The 18437-nt window shown below is 34.7% G+C and overlaps 1 protein-coding gene across 1 annotated transcript in view; it reads left to right on the top strand.

Moving 5' to 3' along the window:
• FBXL4 (F-box and leucine rich repeat protein 4) overlaps positions 1-14046 on the top strand; it is a 75595-nt gene extending 61549 nt beyond the window's left edge. The window contains exons 8-10 of the mRNA XM_017889833.1: positions 3527-3598; positions 7983-8295; positions 9277-14046. Of these exons, the coding sequence (XP_017745322.1) occupies positions 3527-3598; positions 7983-8295; positions 9277-9440 (549 nt within the window). The 3' untranslated portion in view covers positions 9441-14046. The remainder of the gene's footprint in view (positions 1-3526; positions 3599-7982; positions 8296-9276) is intronic.
• The last annotated feature ends 4391 nt before the right edge of the window (positions 14047-18437 follow it).

Genomic DNA, 18437 nt, shown 5'->3' with positions numbered 1-18437 from the left:
GCCTGACATGTTAATAAGTACTCAGTAAATGTTTGTTGTTAAGATTTTATGACCCACAGACACTCAGAACGACTAAAAATATTTCTCAACATAAAGAAAAATTCTGTAAGGAAGTATCAGATATAAAAAAAATTATGACACAGAAATTGATAAAAGGCTAGTAAATTAACTAATGACCATGGAGAGGAGATTAAGAAAATTAATCTTTTGTATTATTTCTAAAAGTTAAAAACTGAAACCTTTAAGGTGATTCTACAGTTCACATGAAAGAGCAAAGGGCCAACAGCAGCTAAGAGATGTTTGAAGAATGAGGAAAGGCTATTTGCCATACTAGATTTAAAGACTTATGAACTATAATAATTAAGACAGAAATGTTGGTACAGAGAATGGAAAATAGACCAGTGAAACAAAATGACCCAGAAGTAGACTCATGCATATATGGATACCTTATATATGATAGAAAGCATTACAAATCAGTGGATACAATGGAGTCTTCAGTAAATCAAACTGGAACAACGTGGGGAAAATGAAATTTGATATCCTACCATATAAAAATCAATTGTAGTTGGGTTAAAAACCTAAGTGCAAAAAAGAAAGACTAAAACTCTGATTTTAAAAAAGAAGAATCTTAGATTCTCCCTTAGCTAAGAAGAACTTTTTGGAAAAAACAACAGAATACAAACATAAAGGGGAAAAGGATTAATGCCACCTTTAATATAGTCATATTAAAATTTAAAATGTTCATGTCTCAGAAAATCCAGTAAACAGTGAAAAGACATGCCTCAGAGAAGGTATTTATAGCTGATATAACTGAGAAAGATTGGTATATCCAGCATGAATAAAGAATTCCAAAAGTCAAGAAGGAAGAAACAACCCAATGGAAAGAAAAATCAGCAAAGGATGTGATGAAGCAATTTACATAGCAGGAAATATGAATGGCCAATGAACATATGAAAAGATCTTCAGTCTCACTGGTAATCAGACTAATGCAAATTATACTATTCTGTACTCATCAGACAGGCAGACATTTAAAAGGATGAAAAGTCTACGTATGTTGATAAAGATGTGGGGACGTAACACTCTTACACTACTGATGGGAGAATAGGTTGATTTAAGCACTCAGAAGAGCTATTTTTCAAAGCCAAATAAAGTCAAAGAATATGTAAACACCTGGAAATTCTCCTTCTGGTATGTGCTCTAGAGAAATACTGTTCTATAAATGCACAAGGAAGCACATAAAGGAATGTTTATTCTAACACTGTTTGTAATGGTGAAAATTGTAAGCAATTAAATATCAATCAAATGAGGGTGTATGCTGTAATATATTTGCATAATGGAATATTATACAACAATTTCTAATGTTAATATATGCTATTTATGGATGCATAATGTATACTAAAATTATATATTTTCAAGCATGTTTTAAACACCAAGTCTTAATAAAGGTTACCTCTGAGGAAGTACCTGAATGGATGGAGGGATACAAAAATGTAGTGAGATAAGCAAAGAAGACAAAATATTAAGAGTTGATAAACTGAGTGGTGGCTACATGGTTATTATGGGTGTTCTTTTGGACCCTACACTTGTTTGTATATTTGAGATTCTTCATAGTAAGTAATTTAAAAATAAATTACCAAACAAGTTTCATTAAAAATTAGTGGATTAGAGCTATATGTATCAACATGGACAGGTCCCTCACACTGATGAAGAAGATGTAGAAGTATATTGACATTGTAATAGCATTTATGTAGAAACCATGTAGAACAATATTATGTGCTACTTATGGATACATAATGTATTGTAAAATTATATACTTTCAAGCATGTTTTAAACACCGTCATGATAAAGGTTACCTCTGAGGAAGTATGTGAATGGATGGAGCCAAGCAAGAATGTAGCCGGATAAGCAAAGAATGTTGAAATGTTAAGAGTTGATAAAACTGAGTGGTGGCTACATGGGTGTTATATTGGAACCTATAGTTGTTTGTGTATTTGAGATTCTTCATAGAAAGTAATTTAAAAATAAATTACCAAACAAGTCCTGTGAATTATATGTATGTGTGTATGTATGCATTTTTTTAATTTAAAATTTCTTACCAACAAAAATTTATGAGATTCTTTCTAAAAAAATCTAATATTCTCTGGATCTTACTTAAGGGAAAATCTTATAAAACAACCTTTTAATATGGATATGGTCCTGTAATTAAAAAAAGAAACAAACAAACAAACCTAATGTTATGTTCCTATCTGTTCATAAGTTCACATGGCTAAGTATTGTGGAGAACCTGAAAATTAAATTATCTTTATATACTCTTTCTAATGTTACCATTCTGAGAGCTACATGGGATTGTTTTACAAATGTTGTTATGTTGAAACTTAAGTATAAAATCAATATAAACTTTTTTTGTTTAAATTCAAAGAAATGCTCAACGATGAAATAATTAGACTTAAGTATAATAGCCCTCTGTGACCTATTGTAACTATTATTATTTTTGCTTTAAGTAACCTTACATTATGAGAAATATTTTATTACTTTATTTTCTCAATGAGAATCTTATCTGGGGTTTGACCAAATGTTTTACATTTTCATTGACACATTCTTCACCTCTCCCTCAACTGATACTTTTTAGTTTCTGAACACTTGGAATAGATTTTACAGAAGTTGTATAACATCTTAATTTTAAATACATTAAAATTGTATAAGATATTTTGCCATGTAAGTTTGAATAGTTTTCTCCTTAATTGATAAAAGAAAATTAGAAATTTGAATATTTTGCATTTTTTGCTTTTCACAATTTTTCAAGGCAGACATGTTTTAAAAAATATTTTACAGTGCCATGATTATGTAGCAGTCTTTGGGTTTCTTTAGTGGTGAGACCGTTTTCATTGCACAGGATAGATGGGCTTAAATGGCAGGAACATGACTAGAAAGTGCATGTTATATATATTTCAGTCAGCATGTTGCTACTGACAGGTGCTCAATGGTTGTTGGTATCCTTGTCAGCAAAGAGAATCCTTTGACATTAAAGTCACCAGCTCAATCCTGATTTGGGGTGACTCTATTGGCAGTTCCATCAGGCTGCAGCTGATCAGTGAATGTCAGAGCTGCAGCTGTTCTTCAGGAGTGTCACCAGCCTGCTGTGGGTTTTTTGTCTTTTTGTTTCTGTTTGTGGAGGGAGGAGTGGTTTAGCTTCTCTTGGTATTCAATCTTAGCCAGACTTTCAAATTGCTTACCTTTGGGAAATGAACTGAGAGGTCATAGGGAATATAGGTATTTTTAGGGCATCCAAAACCATATACAAAGTGACGACTTACATGGAGACTAGTAATGATTACCTTGACTCCAAGCCAATCAATGATGGAGCCTCTGGGGACTCATTAAATGGCATTTGTGGACTCTGTAACCTAGCTTTTGAGCTGCATTTCAGGAAAAGCAGTGACAGCCTTTAATGTCTAATTGACCTCTTCTCTTTGTTTCACTTTCATTCACTTTCCATATTTGCCTCTGATGTGGTCCCTAATGGCAGCAAACAGCACTGCTCAGCATTTTGAACTTCTGTTCAGAGCTTCAGCACCTCAGTTTGGGCAGTTGTGTCATGGTAAGTGTTTGAGAATTCTTTATACTACTCAATTACTTGTTCTCTTTTTCTTCCTATGGGTGAAATATATCCTGACTCACCCTACCCCATACACACCCACAGGTTTTCAGATTTATGGTTCTCTTCTTTGTCCCTTGCTTTCAAACATTTTTCTTAAATTGGAAAGTATGTCTTTGAAACACTCATGTTATTTGTCCAGGAGAGCAAGGAAAGAAGTATAGTGTGGTGGAATATAGTATAGTTCTGCCTCAAACCAGATGCTGTCTCTGACAGCTAATCACCTCTCTAGGTTTCTTCACACACTAAGATGTTAGTCATATCCAAATGCCAATAGTTTAGTAAGTTTTTCACTAAGCTTATTTTAGCTTTTAAATCCTGAGATAATTTGCTTGAAATTTTCATGATAATAGATAGGTTTATTTTATCAGTTTGTTTTTGTGTTTGTTTTACTGTCCTTATTGGTCAAAACAGAAAGATTAACACCCTATGTTGGAACTCTTTTTTGTGTGTGGAAATTTTACTGGTCTGTGAAATCTAAAAGCCTAGGGACTGTTGGACTAGATAAACTTTAAAGTCCTTCCAGATTTAAAATATGATTTTATGTGCCCTTGAAAGAGCTCATGGGAAGAGTTAAATCTTTTAATCTAACCACATAATTACATAGCTTTTAAATAATACTGAGATGTAAAGGACAATAGAAATCTTATGTGGAGAAGGTGTGCATGTGCGTGTGTGTGTTTGTGTGCACACATGCCATAAGTGAATCTTCCAGTGTAACTGACTGGAAGAATTCATTCCTCCTCACTTGTCCTCTGTTCCCTAAAACAATGTAGGTTTAGGAGATTCCCAGACCATTCCAGTTTTGCCTTGCATTCACTTAGTAGGAAGACTTGAATAAGCAAAATGATTGCAAGATTCTAGAAAACTTCTGGTATGCTAGGCTTAGAGTCAATAGACAGTGTCCCTGACCTAAAATAAGTCCCATTTGAACACCTCTTAGAGCTCAGCCTGGCTTCAAAAATGCCCCAAGATTTGGCAGTGTAGACTAAGTAGGCCTCTTATGATGACATATTTATCTCCGTGTCCCCATTGTCTTTAAAATTCTGTGGTTAGGTCTTATTAAACCCCAAGTATGGGCACAGGTCGTCTCAGTCTCTAGAAATAGTCTTGGGAGCCCACTAGATTTTCCTCACTTCTGGTCAAATTCTTTCCATAGTAAGCCATTTGATAGGCTTCTGTGGATCTCTCTAGTGACTCTTCTTGATAGGCCCAGTGACATTTGATGGCCATTTCTGCCACAACAAACCAGGCAGTTACTGCCACTTGCATCTTCCTTATTGCTAGCCTGTCCTCTTTAGATTGGTAAGGACCGTTTAACTTTGCTTAGACATACCTTATTCTGCTTGTTCTTTACCTCCCCTTAAACTGGAGCAACATTCCTTAGAAAATCAAGCCTCTGACTATAGACGCTTTACTGTTGGAATTATGTATATGCTTATGGTTGGAATTATATTATTTTAAGTTAGCATTTTCCAGAGTTGACCTGTGGAAAATTAGCTCTAAAGGATAATCAGTTTTAAAGGCTGTGTATTTGGGAGTGGAGTGGAGATTCCTAATGAAATTACGAAGCCAGGTATGGTTGCTCACACCTATAGTCCCAACTACTCTGGAGGCTGATGTAGGAGGATTGCTTGAGCCCAGGTGTTCGAGGCTGCAATGAGCTATGGTTAGACCACTGCACTCCAGCCTGGTCTTAGAGTTTTACAATGGTTTGTCCTACAACAAAGAAACTGTTTACTTTTGCTAAAACCAGTGTTTTCAAACCTTGCCTGACTACTGCACTCATTTTTCTATATTACATTTTATTGTTGACTGTCAATATAATAGCAATTTTTAGATTTGTGATATTTATGAAGCCAACTGTTCACAGTATACACACATAGAGCACTGTGTTGACTTTGCCATGGTGATTGTGGTCTGTTATATACCTTTGCTGAGTATTCGCCTCATGGCATACTTTCTCTGTAGGGAGTTTAATGTAGATACTAAATTAGTTGTGCCACTTTTTTTCTGAAATTAATCTTTGTGCCACAAGTGCCAGTTAGATTTGCAGTGACAAGAACTTCTGAGGAGTAGTGTCTCACCTGTAATAAACCTGAATATTCTAGTCAATGCCGTAAACGTTTTTTTAGGACTCCTTAGAAATACTTATTTTTCCTCTTGATTGAGAAAGAGACAAAATTTATCTATTTCTTTTACTTTTAAAAAATGACTTTAAAAAGTTTAAATTCCACTATTATATAGTGCTGATCGAAGTGATTTAAAGTTGCCTAAATTAAGGAATCGTAAGACCTGCCTGGTATTTTCTTCAGTTTCCTACTAATTATGTGATCCTAGTCAGCTCAGGTCCCTTAAATTCTTGCTGATGGTTCCTCTGTGGCATTTGCCCTATTTTAAAATTAGATAATGAATAAGAAAATAAATATGTCTATTATTTTGGGGGAAAAAGGAGTCCTGCATAATATCTAAAATTTAGAAGGAATTATAGTTAATAAAGGAGGGATAGGTTGCCTTTGTTCCAGTAAAAGTATTTAGTTTCATTTTATTTTCCCAGCCCTGAATTTGGCGTGAGTAGTGCTGTGAAAATTTCACAACAACAACAAAGTCTTGAAGGAATTTCTCACTGTGTTCTCTGCTGGTAGAGAATTTGTTCAAACACTGCTGAGATTGGCCAGGCACAGATTGGGCACAATCAGAATCATGGGTTTCAGAAAGATTTTTAATTTTTTTTTTTCTAAATAAGCTAATTGGCTGCCCTGATTATCAAACCCACAGTTTTGTGTTGTTCAGGTATACTCGCTGAAGGAAATATGTTCCCCCAAACCTGTTTTCGTAGACTGCAGCATGATTCCACCATACATACACTGACATCCAGAACCTTAGAAATCATTATGCCTATATCTAATATGTCAGCCTTTGGTTCCACCTCAAAAATACAGCCCCAAATCTATCAGATTTCTACAGTTCCACCATTGCCACCTTAATCCAAGCCCCTGTCATCTGTCCTTTACACTGTTGCAGGCCTCCTCAATCAGCTTCCTCCTCTGTCCCTCCCCACCATCGGCCCATCCTCCAGACAGAAGCCAGAGGTGGTTTTGCATTGGTTTTTATGTTAGTAATAATATGTCACTCCTTTGCTTAGAACCCTCCATTGACTTCCTTAGTACTTGAAAGAAAAATCTAACTTCTTCATGGTCTAAATGGCCTGGCCACTGCGTGACTCTGCCCTCCATAGCCCGTCCTCTCCCTCACCACCCTTGGGCCATATGGATCTCATTTTTGTTCCTCGAATGCATTAACCTCATTCCTGGAGATTTCAGCAATTACCACCTCTTCTGTCAACCCCTTACACTCTGATCACTCTCACATCACTCTGTTTTATTATTTTCCCACCATATGTCACTCTTTGAATATATTTTTTCCTTACTTAATTAGTCTGTGTGTCTTTCCCAAAAATGTAGACAGTGTCTCCTTTTTTCAGTTTACTTCTGGTCCTAGCATCTTGAGTGGTGCATAAATGTTTGTTGAAAATACAATTAAAAGAACAAAAGGAAATAATCATTGTAATTGTTTACTATTTTGTTTCCTTTTGATTTCTTGTGGTAATTTTAATATCTGATTTTAACAAAATCAAATGAACCTCTTAAAATAATCTATTTAAAGGAACATTATTAAAGCATTTAAAGCCCAAGAACTGAAATGTTTAATCCTTGATGAGTAGAGTCTTATCCTGTAATCATGAGGTAAGCACTGGACACCTCCAATAACTGACAGTTGATTAACATATGTAATCTACATTATTTTCATGTTGTATGTGCAGTCCCCAAATGCCTCATTTAACCCAAAACTAGTATCCTTATTAGTATTATCAGCATTTCCACATAGTGTTTTAGAGCTTACAAGATGCACATCAGGGAGCTCTTATATACCTGCCAAAGTATATTAGCCATATAGAAAATGGAAGAAAGTAGATGCTGTCAATGAGTAGCAGCAGCAAGGTTGAAATGGTGGGCATAAAAGAGGAACACATAATCCTTTAATTCTTCATGAGAGACCAAAGACTTCAGACTGCTTTGGGATTTAATTCATTAACATCTTCTGTCTGGAGTTCTCTTAAATGGATTTTTAAATAAATGAGTACTCCTGGCTGTTTTATGAAACAGTGGCAGATCCGTGAGATGAGTGGGCAGATCTGTATTAACAAGGATGTGGATTTGTTTAAATGGGAGCAAAGCAATAGGTTATAATTAAGAATCTGACTTACTCTTAACAGTTTACATGTCTGAGCATAACACGTAAAAGATTGGAATTACTTGATTTCCAGATTGAAGACTATGATGTGATAGCTAGCATGATAGGAGCCAAGTGTAAAAAACTCCGGACCCTGGATCTATGGAGATGTAAGAATATTACTGAGAATGGAATAGCAGAACTGGCTTCTGGCTGTCCATTTCTGGAGGAACTTGACCTCGGCTGGTGCCCAACTCTGCAGAGCAGCACCGGGTGCTTCACCAGACTGGCACGCCAGCTCCCACACTTGCAAAAACTCTTTCTTACAGCTAACAGATCTGTATGTGACACAGACATTGAAGAATTGGCATGTAATTGTACCAGGTTACAGCAGCTGGACATACTAGGTAAGGATGCAATGTATGAATTTGTTTTAAATGTCTGTTTCCTTGACATAAAAGCCAATCTCAGACTTTTTGTAAGGAAAAAGAAAATTTTTGGATTCAATAAAAATTTTGTCCTGATAAGTCTGCTTGGTTTGATAGGAAATGCAAGATAGATCAGTTAATATAGGGAATAATTATATATGTACTTTAATAAAATAGTGAGGACAGTAACAGAATTTTATAGTTGAAACTATCAGAAACTCTAACCATTAATTCTTGATCTACTTGGAAGAGTGAGAATTTACATGAGCTGTGCTCTCTATTTTATTAAGGAGAGAAAAGAAATTGATTTATTTGTTTAATGAATTCAAGCTAGTTTTTTTTTAAGTTTCTTAATTAAAATTCTTGATTAAGGAATATTGTGAAATCTTTATCCCTGATAATTCTAGTGTTTAGGAATAGTTCTACCCCATGCAGATCTATTGAAAATCTTTTCCAACTGTGGAATATCTTGTATCCTTACTGCATTCATCAGAAAGGAACCCTATGTAATTTTGTTACTTCTTACTTTTAGCCAGGGGTGCCAGCAGTGTCACAGTAGTTATCATTGTGCACACAATTGATACTTTGTGAAGTCACATCGCACTTGCACATTTTACATCAAATGCATGGTGAAAACCATTTTGAAATGGGGTGACAGAAATAGGAAAGTCTGGAGGAGTTGATTTGAAGGGGTAGGAGGTAGGAATGAAGATAGTGGGTAGGATATTGGCAAGATTCAGGTTCTAGATGCTAAATTGGCTGGAATATTCAACTTTTATTTTTTTTTAACAAAATGATTTCAATATGAAGTTATGTTTGAAAAAATGATTTAATTTGTAAAGCATTATTTCAGGTTCATTACAAACAATAAATCATGAATGGATTAATTGTTAGCACTTTATATAAATGTTATACTTAAGGTGTTCTTTTGTTTTGTTTTGTTTTGTTTTCCCTAAATAGGAACAAGAATGGTAAGTCCAGCATCCTTAAGAAAACTCCTGGAATCTTGTAAAGATCTTTCTTTACTTGATGTGTCCTTCTGTTCGCAGATTGATAACAGAGCTGTGCTAGAACTGAATGCAAGCTTTCCAAAAGTGTTCATAAAAAAGAGCTTTACTCAGTGACTTAATATATGTTCTGTAATAAAATTAATGTGCTTTGGTGGGGTTTATTTTGGGATTGGTTTTGGGTTTTGGTTTTAGTTGTTTTAATGGTAAGAATTAAGATATTTGTAGATTTTAAAGAAAAATATGAAATGGACTGTCCATTAAATCAAGTAAAAATGTGCACAAATGTTTTCATAAAATATTGCAAGCACTTCTCTTCAAGAATATGTGAGTGGATGATATTTTTACCTTATGTTAATCAGTGATATGCTTTAGTCAATAATATGATTGATAAAAGAATAACATGGAAACATGCTAACTTATTTTCAAAGGAACACTGAGCAATAAAGTATCATGGTATTTATGCAAAAAAAAGGTAATTTTTTACACCTCCATGTAAAGATGTCTTATTAAGCCTGTGACCTGGCAAGTGTTTTGTTCAGTATGTACAAAATGGTCAGAGTTAGCTGGAGAAGGAGACATGCTTTTCCAGCTGTTTGGTTATTTCTCTGAATTAATTGTTCAACTGGAAAATTTGTAGTTTTTCTAGCCAGGTGTGGTGGCACACACTTGTAGTCCTAGTGGCACAGGGGGTGGAGGCAGGAGGATTACTTGAGATGGGATTTTGAGACTCTAGTGTACTTATGACTACACCTGTGAACAGCCATTGCACTCCAACCTGGGCAATGTAGCAAGTCCCTTTCTCTTAAAGAAAATTGTAGTGTTTCCACTTTTCTTCTGATATTTTTGTCTATTTCACTACTGGATAATGCCAATATAAAAATTTTGGTATAATCAAGAATAAGAGGTAAACTACTAAATAAAAAAGCTTTCCAACTGTTAGAAGCAGATGCCTTAACATTTTGCAAAAGGTAAAGTTTTGAGGTTTCTGAATATATTTGGATTTTCTTTATGTATTAAAAAATCATAAATGTGGATATATATATAATTATACAAATTATACAAAAACATACACTGTTTTGTTAAAAAATGCATTAATTCTGCTACTGAGAAAGTAGAAAATATTTTGTGGCATGAAAAGGCACAGCTGTTTTGAACAGAAAACTAATATTAACTGTAGTATAACGAAATTCATTGTCCTACTCAGTGCAAAATGGTTATATTCCAGCATCCGCACACCCTAGCATGATCCTGTAGAATTGTGGTAATACGGGAGCCACTGAAATAGCCACTAATGTGGCTCTTTTATTAATTTTAATTGAATTCAAGTAGAACTTCACTGTTTCAGTTGCACTAGCTACATGTCAAGTGTTCAGTAGTCATATGAGGATAATGCTTCCTTTGTGCCTGGCACTGTTTCTTGTGCTTTGCATTTACTAATTCAATTCTCACAACAACCCTGTAAGATAAATGCCATTACTTACCCCCATTTACAGATGAGGAAACTGAGGCAAAAAAAGATTAAAGAATTTACTCATGATCCTAAAGCTGCTAGTGGCAGAGCCAACATATAAACCCGGGCCATCTGGCTTCTGAGGCATTGCATTCAACCTGTACTTTTAAATGTTCAGGGTAGCTTCTGGCTCTAGGGCAGAGGTCAGGAAACTTTTTCTATAAAGGGCCAGATAGTAAATATTTTAGGCTTTCTGGGCTAAGAGGTAAAACTGAGATTGTTATGTAGGTACTTAAATAACTGGAGAGAAATAACATTTGCACAAAAGTTTTATTGACAAAATTCAAAACAATAATTGAGAACTATCTTTTTGTAATATGGGTTTACCAATGAAAAGAATTTATTTAGGGGGAGCATCAAAGTTAATGTTTCATGTCATTAAAGTTGATTATAAGTACTTGTTAATGCTGATCTGTAATAAGATTTTGCATATTTTACTTCTGAAAATTCCTTGCAGATAGGTATTGTTAAATACTTAATTCATGAGAATATGATTTTTGTTGAGCATATTCATCACTTCGAAGGTACCTTCTTTGGATATTTTCCTTTTAGCATGTTATTACATTGCAGCTTAATCACTTCCAATTGAAGATTAGGTAGAAGCTTCTCAACTGCACTGGGTTAAATCGATTTTGAAAAATGGAAATTTCCTTTGCGCTTGCAAACTCCAAAAAATACTGCGGGAACTATAGTGTGAGCTACAAATTTGTGTGAGAATGGAGATCCCGCTTTGTTGTCTTACCTTTTGATAGCACAGGAAATGTGTAAAGCAGCACAGGAAATGTGTAAAGCAGCTTGTTGTTATTTGTAATTCAAATAGTGTTGTCATCAAAATGACTTTTGTTGACATGTTTCACATGTAAACACTTGTTTTGCCTTGTAATTTTGGCTTGAATTCATTTCAAAATTTTATTAAGTCTTGAGCAAAAGCTAAATTCCAAAGCCATTCAGTGTTCCATAATAGTGGTTGAGGACATGTCTTCTTTTTCAGAAAAATGTCAATATCAGCCCTGAACATAAAAGCTCATAATAGAACTAACACTGTTATGCCAGTGTGGTTGGGCAAATTGGAATATTCATCTTCTGTATCTGACAAAAGATAACTGAACAATTGATGTTTAATCTGTCAGAAACTATGAGAGCAAATGAAGTTCACCATTGATACTAGTAGTTAGTTCAGTAATACAAAGTTGAGTCAAATATATCCCACAAAGTACCTGCTGATGAATAATAATACAGTAAATAACCATAGATTTTAAATACCTTCTTACCTTTTTTTCACTGGCTTTAAAAATTTGACAAACTTAAATCTTTTTGCTTCACACATTTTAGCACCACCAGTTGTAACACATCTTGGCAGATTCTACTTCAGGTTGCATGAAATTTGTGTTTTCTTCTTAGAAAATATTCATGCTTGTAATTGTTCCACACAGATAATTTATAGAGACTAATTTCAGTCACTTCAACATTGGCATTGACTTATCAAATAAGCAATAACTAACTAGGCAGTATCAGTAACATCTGTTGACTCATCAAGAGCCAAGGAAAACCACTCAGGGTCATTTGCCTTGTTTTTTATTGACTGTTGATGTTGTTCCCAGTGTTCTCAATTCTTAAAGCAACCGTTCTTGCCAAAAGGCTAATTTAATAGTCTTAAGCAAGTTTACTTTGGGCACGTTCCTTCAGCTGATGGAATCAAACACAATTTAGTCATCGTTAGTAAAATGTTTTCCTTGCTTGGTTAACAACTGAATCACTTTGGCTGCAACTTTATCTTCATTTTTGATTTTTTTTTTTTTTTGGAGACTGAATCTTGTTCTGTTGCCCAGGCTGGAGTGCAGTGGCACGATCTCAGCTCACTGCAAACTCCACCCTGCAGGTTCAAGTGATTCTCCTGCCTCAGCCTCCCAAATAGCTGAGATTACAGGCACAAGCCACCACGCCTAGCTAATTTTTGTGTTTTTAGTAGAGATGGGGTTTTGCCATGTTGTCCAGGCTGGTCATGAACTCCTGACCTCAAGTGATCCACCCACCTTGGCCTCCCAAAGTGCTTGGATTATAGGCATGAACCACCGGCCCTGACTGCACTATATAGTATTCTTTAAGAACAGCTCTAATGACATTGCATATTAAACATCATGCTCTGACGTCTAATCTGATTTTTAAAAATCCATATACTAATGTGCCTTAAAAATGTCACTTCAAGTCTACTTTTATTTTTTTCTCTTGTTTTGATGTTACGGGTAAGCACTAGTAATAAATTTAAAAATATTGTGGTATGACAATATATGTAGCACTCAAAATGTTGGTAACTGCATTACTGCAATTTTTAGTGTGCCAAGGAGCAATGCAAAATGATGACAGCACCACATAGGCCTCTTTTGCACTTACTCAACTCTGCCATTCTATTGTGAAAGCAATCATAGACAATAGCTAAATGAATGAGTGTGGCCATGTTCCAATAAAATTTCATGAGCACTGAAAGTTGAATTTTACATAATTCCGTGTGTTACAAAATACTGCTCTGTTAGCCATTAGATTTTTTTCAGCCATTAGAAAATGTAAAACTATTCTTATGAGCTGGCTGGATTTGGCCTGTGGACCAAATTTGTTACCCCTATTCCAGAGTATTTTCGAGTCAGTTAATCCATGTTTGTCAGTTCCACATTTTATAAACCACATTCAAACCTGTTAATCTGCTGTTACCTTTCTCATTTTGCCTTTTAGGTTTTAAAATGAAGAGCAGTGTTTTCTTAGAGAAAACAAAGTGTTTACTATAACAAGAAAGATATGTAGACAAGAAAGATATTTATGTAGACTCTCTGTTCATTAAATTTTGAAGCCAGATGACGCATTGTTAGCTTTGACAACTGACTTAAATTTTTGTATAATTATTTATCTTCGCATTTTGCTCGGGTAAATTATCTTCCCAGAGTCTAGAAATAAAGATATCCCTGATCCTGTTTGAAAACACAAATAATCCTCTCAGTGTAAATTGTTTTGAAATAAGATCTTAAAAGTACAAAATGTAGACAATTAATATTCAGGTGCTTAATTTTGAGCCAATATGTAGAAAAGAAAAACTAATTTCTCTGTGGCAGTATTTTTATTTTTTGGCATTTCCCAGGAATTAACTGAAGACTAGAAACTCCTATGTGCAAGTGTAATGACACTAACCAAAGAGTCAGTAAAAATTACACTTGGCTACCACGTATGTATGTATATACGTATGTATGTATGTGTGTGTGTTACATATGTGAGACAGGGTCTCACTCTGTTGCCCCAGTCTGGAGTGCAGTGGCATGATCTCAGCTTACTGCAGCCTCAATCTCCCAGGCTGAAGCCATCCTGCCATCTCGGCCTCCCGAGTACCTGGGACTACAGACACCACCACGCCTGGCTAATATTTAAGTTTTTTATAGAGACACAGTCTTGCCATGTAGCCTGTGTTGGTCTTGAACTCCTGGGCTCAAGTAATTCTCCCACCTTGGCCTCCTGTAGTGCTGGGATTACAGGCATAAGCCACTGTGTCCGGCCCCATGTATGTTAATAGTGAATGTTTGACTTTTCATTTGTTTCTTTCAGCTAGTAAAAGATACCTGTTACAGACACAGTAATTTTCATTTTCAAAGTCATTTTTGACACATCAGTGCTGCATCTACTTTTCTCCCTTTAGCTCATTTGATATTGATACTTCCGAGAAACTTTATAACTACCCTTAAAATCTTGTCAGTGACCATTAACTGCCAATCATCACCTCATTTCCTTTTTTTGACAACATACTACTAGAAGCTTAGGCTGTGAGTATAAAACCATAGCTGTTAGAGTGATTTTTTGGCAATAGCTCACATTCTGTTAAGAGTCATTTGCTTTAACCAAAGATCATGATTTTATTATTTTTTTTTATAAGTAGGGATGGGGCCAAGATTACTCCTTTGGCACAGCAGTAAGTGTACTCAAGGTCTGTGCCTGTAAGCTTGAATATTTGGCTTAAATTTTGTACATATAAATACTGTTAAAGGTATATTTAACTACATTTTGAAAGGAAAAAGGTAGTCCTGCTAAAATTGACATTTAGGGATATTTTAATCTATGTATTTGGTAAAGTAATTAGTGAAGTATTAGTTATAAAATTTTAAGGAAAACCTTTAAAACAAAATAGTCGTATCAGATAGAATAGAATATACCAAAGATAAAACAAGTCTCTGTTACAAATGAAGTTGTCTGTACAGACAACTGAGATATTTTAATTTTATTTGCATAAAAATGCTGTTCAATATCTGATGATTTCTGTTGTTTGTATTCTGTACTTTAGAGTAGTAAAATAAGTTTGAGTATCTCTTTAGTTCACTTTCAAAATTGATCATTTCAGGACACCGCTGAACATAACGGAAGGTTTGGGAAAGTAGGTTTGTGTCACAGCCCCTATGAAATTATCAGCCTAGATGAGGAGCCATCGCCTGTGTATAAAACTCTTAACAATCCATCCACATGCTGTGAAATGACATCAATTTGGGTGCGTTTTAAACCCTAAGATTACAGGAGTCTGTAACTACATTCTAAACTGAGTTCACACTGTTATTTATTTCCACCTTCTCAATCATTCTTCCAAATTAAGATTTACTTACTTAAAAGTTTGATTTGCTACTTAAACCAAAATTGGATACAGCGTTTTCCTCCTTTTACTCCCAAAGCATCATGTATTGGCCTTTTGTAGAAACCAATCCCTTCATTACTATAATTCTTCCGTTGTTCCACAGTTCGTAGGCCCAAACTACTTTTGGTGAGCTAGGATGGAATGAATGACACTGTTTAGTCAATGTATATTGACAACAAAAATACATTGATAGCTTTGAGCTAGGCACAGATTGAGGTAAGGGTGCTGGGTATAGAAAAGGCATACAAACAACCACAGTACAATTTCCCAAAATGGTTATGCATCAAGACATTTAGGTTTCTTTACTGCTGAACGTCAGGGACTTTAAAAGGCTAATGGACAGACACTGTGAAGGTGAGTTAAGATTTGTACTGTTTGCCAGACTTCTGTGAATACCTATCAACTTCTCATAGAAATTAGTTTTTCAGAGCACAGTTTGGAAAATACCACTAACAGCATTATAGGATATATTATGAAAAATATTCACTAAGGTCACTTTTAACCTTCTCATTAAAGATTATGCATTGTAATTTTGTTTCTTTTAAAAGTATTTTTTATTTATTAAGAAGAATCCTTGGAAGTTACTAATATTTTGGTGATGTGATTTTAAAATATTTTGAGCGTAATTACTTTTATTTTGACCCATAATTTCTAAGTCCATTTTTTAATTAATGTATTATATTTTTAGAATATTCATTTACTTCTAGTATCATAAAATTCTGTGAAATACAACTCGTAGTCTAGTAATTGGGAATACCTTAAGGGCCTGCTGTTCCAGCTGATGATTTTAATATGAATATTTGTATGTAGGATTTAACTGTCAAATGCTTTAATTAATATTTACATGTTGTGCTGGTCCATAAACTATTTTAACCATCCATTATATAGTAATAGAAAAAAGTAGAAATTTTAGATTAACTTCTGATAAGTGACTATTTTAAAAATGTTTATGTAACTTTTGTAAAAAAGTATAGTAAAAATTCACTGCTAGCATCTGTTTTGCTGAAGTCTGAGAATGAAGGAAAAGGGGTAGTTTATCATGAGAATCATTTCTTTACAAATAAATACTTTAAATGTGAACTCTATTATATGTATAGTCATACATATGTATACATACATGTATATATACACACCTACATATACTTATTTCAGCTTCTCCAGTAAATATATGCTAATTTTGTTAAACTTTTTTTTTAGTGGGAAGCTATATTTCTGTAACGCTTTCTATAGCATATTTATAAATTGCTGCTAAGATTACAACAACCAAGGCAAGAGAATTGTTAATACTAACATAAATTCTGACACACCATTCTTCTTACTTGATATGTTTTTTGCTGACAGATACCCCAAATAGAGTCAATATTTTTGAAGCCCTAGTAACTTCATTTGAAAGTCATAAAAATAACTCCATCCAGTAAAACCTAAAATAAATGTTCTTAAGTCCTAATAATCAGAAATATTTGTCAAATTGAAAGAATTTACAACATGTGTCCCTATTATATGTTATCCTCACTGTCAGCAGGGTATGTCTGGACATGTGCACAGAAAAGAGAAACACGTAGATTGAGGACTGTTCTGCCTTTGTCTTTCAAAGTGCCTTCCACTTTACGATCTATATACACTCCTTGCAAAATCAAGAGTCTTTTTCATTTCCTGCTCTAGGTGCATCCATTTTACCAGGGCCTAGAGTATGAATAGGGAGTGCTCCTGGAGCATCATCAGGCCACGTTCCTCGGTGCCTTCAGCCCTTATAAACCTGTGTAGCAAGCCACTAGCTTCAGTTCTCCATAACCTTAAGTCTCCCCTCATAAACATCTGGGCGATTAAAAAAAAATTTTAAACATTAAAATACCAAGTGTCAAAGAAGGGGAATTTCTTAAGCCTAGTGGTACACTGATAAGTGGTTAGCTACCAACTCTTGGGAGAAAAAAAAGCTCCAATTTGTAGTGCTTCCCAATTTTTGTCGTGTAATACTCCCATCTGGCTGATTTCAAGCTATCAATGTGAAGTCACTTAATGCTGAGTTGGAATGAGACACACATACTTTGCTCTTTTGAGATGATATGAACTGGCTCCAGGTCCCCTCTGCCAGATAAAGTTATTGAACATTGATCCCATAATTTCTGAAAAATAGTCATAATAAGCTATAGCAAATGGTCCTTCAAAATCTATGAAATTCCTATTTGCCATCAAATGCATTACAAGAATAAAATTAAAAGAAATTTTCTAAACATTCAATAATTAGGAAAATTAAGCATATTAAAAGCTTTGAAAATTTTTATAAGCAAATTATTTTGCTGATGTAAATCTGACATAAATCATATAAATTGATAAGAGCATTGTGTGTTTATGGGATTATAATTTTTTAAAAGAGTTTCCCTGTATTTCCATGGCTTTGAAAATTATATCCCCAGATAAATTGTGACATTTCCTTTGTGCATGTTGGTGCAATTTTACATTATGAAATTGTCGTGTAGATTCATTACACCTATTTTCCAAACAAAAATGACCATAATTCAGATATGAACCTATCATATGCCAAGCTCTAAACCATATGAAAACATTCTATCACTAATGTATTTGCAGGCACATTAATAAGATATTTACCCATTTTGTAACAAAGATTTTTGGTCAGAAAACCTCAGAATTTTTACTTTTGATAATCTGTCTATTTCAGGTACCAGACTTGATCCAGATTTGGGAGCTTGTATGTATTAGCTTTCATTAGAGTACAATGGGTAACAGACTACCTCCACTGTTTCAGTAGCTTTCAACAACGTGTATTTTTCATTGTGTGGCTTGTTGGCTGCTGTGGGTTAATTGCTGTGGCTGCACTTCAGGATGTGATTCAGGTTCAGGTTTACTCTATTCAGGCCCCAGGCTGAAAGAGAAGGCCCTACCTGGGATATGTGCTTCTAGTGGCAGAGGGCATTAAAGCAAGAGA

Source organism: Rhinopithecus bieti, unplaced genomic scaffold, assembly GCF_001698545.2.
Source record: "Rhinopithecus bieti isolate Rb0 unplaced genomic scaffold, ASM169854v2 scaffold_18624, whole genome shotgun sequence".
In the NCBI taxonomy this organism is placed as follows: domain Eukaryota; kingdom Metazoa; phylum Chordata; class Mammalia; order Primates; family Cercopithecidae; genus Rhinopithecus; species Rhinopithecus bieti.
This window is presented reverse-complemented; position numbering and strand designations above follow the sequence as displayed.